This window comes from Aptenodytes forsteri, unplaced genomic scaffold, assembly GCF_000699145.1.
Source record: "Aptenodytes forsteri isolate BGI_AS27 unplaced genomic scaffold, ASM69914v1 Scaffold166, whole genome shotgun sequence".
NCBI classification, from domain to species: Eukaryota; Metazoa; Chordata; class Aves; order Sphenisciformes; family Spheniscidae; genus Aptenodytes; species Aptenodytes forsteri.
In genome coordinates, this window is record NW_008796110.1 from 8,146,579 (window position 1) to 8,154,141 (window position 7,563).

The window sequence follows — 7,563 nt, forward strand, 5'->3', positions numbered from 1 at the left end:
AATGCAGAATAATCTGTCAATGTATTTAATCAAGGATATGCTTTTTCCATGCATTATACATTCTAGTAGTATCAAACACTGATTTTAACAGACAAGAAAAAAAATGAAAGTGAAAACCTCAGAAGTGTACGAATGTATATATGAGAGAGAGAGAATGTCTCGTCGTAAGCCAAAAAAAGCAGAAGAAACAAGTCTGAGCAGATTACAGTCTGCAGCACATTTTCATAATAAAAATCCACATTCACTTTAGCAATATTTATAAATTGATAAATATCGACAGTAAGATAAAAAGTTGCTCATGTTCTAGTCATACATCTTCAAAGCCGACCTGATGACTTGTGACAGCACCCAATCCATTTATCACCAAGTATATATTACAATATATTATAGAATACTGTCATTCTCTCTTGATACATGGATGAGGAATAACTCCCTGATTTAAGTCAAACTTCTCATTTCTACATAAAGATCACAACAACATAGTTCATCAAGCCAGTAACAGGACTGTCTAAACTCCATATAATTGCTTGTAAGAACCTAATGAAGTCTATTATTTTAGCTTATTTACTTTCTATAAATCCACCAATTTGTGATCATAATGCTTGAACAAGATGCAAATCATATATAATTTAAAATTTTTAACTTAGCCCAGTTGCTCTTTGTACACAGTCTGAAATTTCTCATGTTTAACTTTCCCCAGTATATATTCATGCCACAGAGAAAACATATTTTGTGATTTTACTCAGTTGATATAGCTATTCTTAAGCATTAGCATCCCATTATGTAGTTGCCCAGCTGAAGGAAATGTATTAAAACCAGCAATCATTTACTTGCTTCCTTTAGAAAAAGCTATAATGAACTTGATCTGTTTATTTGAAGGCTCCCAATAAAATGACTCAGAAAAGCCAAAACTGGAATGTTAAACTATGACATCAGTACATTATGTTGTGCACATATTTAAACAATAAAAATCTTAATAATAATAACTGCAGGTACAATGGGGTTTGCTCTGTTTTTCTACTTGTCAAAGTTTGTTAGGCAAGTCGGGTATTAAAAATAACATTTTAGAGAGTTACTACAGTGACAATAATAAAACCAGCCATCATTTTCCTCTTAAATCATATTTCAACAGACATCTGGTCAAAAACAGAAAAAAAAAGAAATAGGAAAAAGAGGAAGAAAAGCAGAAGTAGCATAAAGCTATGCCCATTATCTAAAGGACACCCTACTGCATGTTTACTAGTGTTTATGTTTCACATCAACATATTTTATAGAAGGATTTATATGCCTAACTCAAGTTGTATTTAAATCCTATGGTGCAGACCCTACCATAAAATGCCTCTTGAGTCCTATTAACTGTACCCATGGTTTTACTTTGCCTGTCTGCTTATTTAAGATCTAATCACAGTTTTGAAGAAAAGATTGTCACTTCTAAGCCTGTCCCCTCAGAACCTGTCTGTTATTAGTACTCAACTGGATATTTTCATCTTCAGTTGTTATTCTCTGTGGTCTTTGCAAATGCTATCTACTGGAATCTGTGACTGTATGGACAAATTGGCTACAAATGGCTAGGACTGCTGCTTTCAGAAACATGTAAGTGGCACATTATTCTGTTGGTATTTTTGTGTTTTAGAGTGTTTCACTTAAATTAAGTTTTCTAAACATTTTCACCAATTAAATATACTCTCTCTCAATAAAGATTTCAAAATGCTCTTATAATCTGAGCACCTGAATAAAGGTGATGGCATGCTTTTCAATGAAAACAATATTATTTTTTTAAATGTGTGTATATATATATAAAATTTTATATGAAAATAGTACATATGCACAGTGTACATATATAGATAATAGTGTGTATATATATATAGCTGTAAGCCTGCTAAGAACTTAATGAAGACACTGAAACCTGTATTTCCTCAGACTGTAATAGTGTAAGAGCTCAATTGTTAAAACAGAATACACTTGAATTTGAAGCAAGGCACAGATTTAAGCCTTAACAACTTTCCATATTTCAATCTTCAACTATTTAATTCTTCCACATTTTCTGTCCCCATTTAAAATATTTAACTATAGATGTAGCTAGTGTACACTGCTTAATTCAGCACTAAGAATGAGTCAATTTTAAGAGCTATTATGACCTGTTATTTCAGAGGCCCGTACACATGCAGTTTATCTATCATGTTAAAACACATTTCTATAAACCAGGATTTTTATAATATTTTCTCTTACGGGAAATAACTTTCCTTCCATTAATGCAACACCTGACGTTGTAATGAAAAACCTCAGTGTTTACAAATGAAGGGTTTGAACTCCAAAGGTGCTGAGTGGCCTCAGCAGATGAGAGGACCAGACACTGAAGACTTTCAGGAGTTCAGAGCAGGTGCTGGCACTCTGCAGAATCAGACCTCAGTTGTTTACCAAACAAACCGTTTGGGCTTCACTGCATTAGTACAACCTGCATCCCCTGATGGGGAGGCAACTCTTTAGGTAGACAAAGTAGAAGGAATTATGTTTGTGCAGGTTTTAAAAGGAAAAGAAATCTTACAGTGACAAAAATTAATTGATTGCATCTCATAATTAGACGGCGTCAGCAGTCAGACAACGGTTTAATTTTACAGTTTTAAAGATAAAAGCAGTTCTCCATTAACTCGTTGAGAAAACAAACAGACAAACTTAAAAAAATGTTTTAAATGTGAGAATGGAAACATACCTACAGAAAAGCTGCTTCTCTCTTTTCCCATATTTTCCATGATCACACATCCAAATTATACTCACGCACACACAGACAGGCTCATGCTCTTTTTTATTTCAGTGGTTCTGAACTAACTGGCATTTTTTATTTACACCTACGACAGCAAAGCATCTTTATTGTGAGAAGTCACTCTGGTCCCTTCACCCCAGCTCCGACTTTGGAACAATTCATCGCAAGCGAAGCGAAGTCTCAAGTAATGTGGCCCTCTGGTGGAAAGCTCTGCATCACGTCCTACGCGACCACATCGCACAGTAAACTAACAGATTCTGAAAACATGCACTGCAAGGCTTTGGCACAACTTTTCTAAATACGCGGCGGGATTTTAATCACCAGGCGAGCGCGGCGGTGTGCAGCGGTATCAGCAAGACGTTGCCGCCACGAAAACGGGATCCTGGCGTTTCAGCATTAACATGCACAAAAACAACAACAAATAATGCCCCACGCTCTTCACTTGCACGACACTTCACATTCAGCACGCACAGAGGGTCTGCGGAAGGGTGCCCGTCCGAAAACAGCCCTTTATTTGTTTAAAAACAAACAGGAAGCAAAACAAACTTACCTGCTGTTGTTGCAGATGCAGCAGTTCTACTGTGCTTACTTCAGTGCTCGTGTCACCACTTGATCTTCCATCTCTGCTGCCAGCATCTAATTGGCTGCTTAGAGTGCTCATTCCATTTTGATTCATTGAACTGTTGCTTATTGTCTCTGTCGCAGATTCCTGCATCATGACTTAATACCTAAAAGTGATTAAGAAGTATCAATTAACACGGGCGTTACACCTTCACACTTCCATTATCAAGATGTCCCTCTCTGCCAATTACACAGACAGCATCTTTAAAAGAAGAAAAAAGCCTCGCGGAGCCGTTTACCAAGAAATGCGATGCAAACTCTGCTTTCATACAGATACTAATCACCGGAATTATGGTTTCTAAAAGCAATCTTTGTGTGCTTACATTTAACGGCCAAAATAACACACCATGCACGCAGCATGGTCAATAGCATTTATGAACGACTACATTTTAAAGTCTACCTATAAAACCAGTTTAAATGAAGGCACGATTTCACACACTGCTCTATATTTCCTATTATCTAGCTTTGACAACCATGGATGACTATACAGCCTTATTTAAAATATTCACTATCTTGATTCTGTCAGAATTTTACAGCATATCTTATGCAAGGCTGTTGTTTAATGATGCACAGCTAATCATACAAAATTAAAATTTTGTAAGGGTGTTACAAATCATATGGTATCAACCAATGATAAATAGTATAATGGGCTTCTCCTTTTTTGTGACTAAATAAAATTTTGCCTCGGAGGCATTTTAAGAAAAAGCTCCTGCTGCAAACACGTCAGATATTGCCTATTTTTTTAATCAAACGGCTGATATTCATTTATTTTTCTGACATTTAAAACATTTAATACTGTCCTTCCTGGGAAGTAATTAAGCTTATGCATGAGCAGCAATCAAACTGTTCACTTGAAGATGACTTAAAACTCAATTTTAACATAGGCAAATAAATGAAAGATATAAAATTAATTTTCCAGGCATGTATTAGATATGAAAGCTGGAAATAAAATCTATCAAGAATATCACTAATGATTGTGCTAAAAACAGCATAAATTATGCATATTACCTTCTCTACAGTAATAAATGTTTTATCATTTTCACTGCATAAATATACTGTACTTTCAGGATAGCAATGAGATGTCCTGCCAAGATCAGTTGAAATCTTTGCAGTAAATAAAGAACCAACGTGCCCTTACAAACCAGAATTTCAAGGCGCATTTTGTATCTGTAATGTGGAAAGGTCAACGTCTCTTCTCAGAGCCACCAAAGTCCTCTCCTGCTCTCGCAGGGTCAGAACGGACCTCACTTTCCTTCACCCTCACTCCCGACGTACTGAAAGAGTCCCCACAACAACCTGGCTGAGCTGTGACTTTAAAAGACACCTCTGAAGGGAGAGGGATGTGCAAGCAAACTCGGGGAAAGAAACAAAGCTTGCTGCTTAGCCTAATTATTGAACTTAGTTATTTGTTCCCCTGCAAAGTATGAGCAATAGCCTTTCTCTGCAAAAAAAAGGCAAGAAAAGGATCATTACAACTTCAACTACGTGCATGGGATATTAATCGAAACGCTGTAAGAATTAACACAAACAAGCGCCCACAAGATAAAGTGAAAGTATATCTTGTGTGGAGAAAGTTAAAATAGTAAAAGATGAGTTACTTAAAGATGGTCTGGTCAAAAATAAACAGGATGCAAAAAACCCAAACACGAACACAGTTAACATAAAGGAGGGCAGCTGTTGCAGCCCAGTAAACAACAGCAGCACCAGATGTGTTTATGAACAAACAGCCCTTCTTAAACACTCTTACGAACATCAGCGAAGAAAAATAATAGAAATGGAAAATGTGATACACGCAGTGATTAATTTTACAAGGCAAAAACAAAGCTAATACTCTTTTCTGAGATTAGGCAGCTAATAAGTATTCAAATTAGGCATAAATTTTACATGTACAATGTTTAAAATATTCAGCGAAAAGGGTCTGATTGCCCTTAGTAGTTATATGAAAATTCTAATGCGGGTATGCCACAACTGTGGGAGTAGGCAGCCCTTTCTGATTTTTACAATATTTACTTTCAATAAAAAGACATGTATATCAGAGTGGAAATCTATTTAAAACACTTCATCAACTGTATCGTTGCTAGGATTTGGAAATTCAGGAAATTCAAACATTAATCCTCTTTTAGTCAAACAAAGATTTAACCAACAGACAGGTTCATCTTTTACAAATTCGAACGTTAGACAATAACAGTGGTACGTTTAGCCAAGCGCATTAAAAGGGCAAAGGGGTGTAAATGTTAGGTAATCAAAACATTAGAAAACACTCAGAAATTTAATAAATAAATACATCAGCCCCCCTGTTTTTACATCTCTCCGACTCTTTCATTGCAATTAGCAGAGAAGGGTTAAACATCTTCCAGTTCATATTAACCAAGGGTTTTATGTCTTGTGGATTTTGTATCCTTGCAAAGCCCCAGAGTGTAGTTCGGGCTCTGCATTTTAAGTTAAAGTGTCTGTGAGCCAGCAGAATCAGCTTTAACATAACATGACCAGTAACACTACCCTGGCAATAGAAAACAACAAATCTGACCCAACAGCTCTGTACAGAGAGAATGAAACTACAGAGCATCAATACTAGAAAGGGTGATGTATTTGGAAGTGAAGTGGAAGAAATACCGAAGTATTTATAAGAAGAAGAAAGAGTCCCTAGAATTTTATGTTAAAAATAAAAGGTTTTTTCCTAGTTGTAAAAGGGTATTTTTAAAAACGATACTGAAACTTTGGCTTGAGTAATGCTCTGTGTTTGTTGTCCGCAGCCCCCTTCTCACTGCCGGCAACTAAAAAAGGGCTGCTGGAAAAAGCAAGAGCACAGCATCTTTTTCTTTTCCCGTCTTTTCTCTTGCATGCACACACACACACATACATATGTATACACGTATATCTATACACAGGTGTGTATGTACTATCAACTCTAAACCCTCACAAATTAAAGCACTGAAAACATCTAAATGAGGATCATTTCTGATATCTACGTATCAGTAATTTCAGTTATTGGTGGCAGAATAATTTGAACCTGCAACATCTTACTAAGCAAACTAACGTACTTTTTCCCTTGCTTTTACAATAGTAGTGCGGGTTGTTAGCATAATAATCATAAATAAATACAGAAGAAATACAATGACTGCCAGATACTAAGGCTGAAAGTTTAGTACTTCAAATAGGACAAGAAAAAAATATACAGGTCCCTGTTTACACACATTTATACACATTCACACTTCCTAATCCTTCTCTTTTTCTCCTGCTGTCACACTCGCTGTCAGTCGTGAGCGTGCCCACACACGCACGCACGCACACCCGGACCCACACTCACAGACATACGTTCACCAGCACCTACTTCTGCTGTGATTCCCAAACTCTGGTTGCCAAAGGTGAGATACAAGCTCTGCTGCCAGGATTTTTAAACAAAGGTATAGGGAAAATATTTGCTGCTCTCTGCAAGAGAGAATGAAATTGTAGATTATTTCAGCATGTGGTTGCACTGCAGGTTGAATGACGAATTCTGCCAGGGTACACAGGCAATCACCCGCACCAAAAAAGAAATACTGGCCCTGTGAAGTTAGAAGCTACAGTTTTACTTTTCTCCCCTGCAGTGAATTGTACGTTTGCTCTGCGCGCGTGCACGCGCGTGTGTTTTAAGCCGGCGAGTCACCGTACAGATACTTATTCTCTACACCACTTCCCTTTTGAAACATTAAACTGACACTGGAACTGACTGCACAAGATTGCATTTTCTCTTCCTAAACAACTTGAATTGAAAGGTTACTTAGTGTAACAATATTTACTTGCAGAATTGTGTTGTTACCAAGGGTATAATGGATGGTGGCTATGCAGGTTTACGCAAGAATGAGTGAAGCATGAGGCATTAGCCATGTGTTTGACATGTTTCAAATTGCTATAATCCAGCATTAAACACACCCAGCAATTCATGCCATTTCTTGCAGCCATAATCTTGAATAAAGCGTGCACAACCACTTATTATATAAATTAGTATATGACTCCCTGTTATAGTCACAACAGCGCTTTTGTGTTTATTTTGCATCGAGATGTGGTCTTTTATTTGTACAAATAGCAGGATAGAGAGCCGTAGCTCAATTAGACCTCCTCACTTTATGACAGGGTGTACCGAACGCCCGGCTCGCGGGGTCTGTTCCGCCCTGCCAGGTACAGGTTCTGCTGGCGCCCAC

At 37.1% G+C, this 7,563-nt stretch overlaps 1 protein-coding gene across 2 annotated transcripts in view; it reads right to left on the minus strand.

The window, feature by feature from the left end:
- The window catches only part of FOXP2 (forkhead box P2), a 380,382-nt gene that overhangs the window by 200,531 nt on the left and 172,288 nt on the right, over positions 1–7,563 (minus strand). For both annotated transcript variants that reach the window (XM_009286823.2, XM_009286822.1), the window contains exon 3: positions 3,312–3,489. In XM_009286823.2, coding sequence (XP_009285098.1) covers positions 3,312–3,479 — 168 coding nt within the window. In that variant the 5' untranslated portion in view covers positions 3,480–3,489. The remainder of the gene's footprint in view (positions 1–3,311; positions 3,490–7,563) is intronic.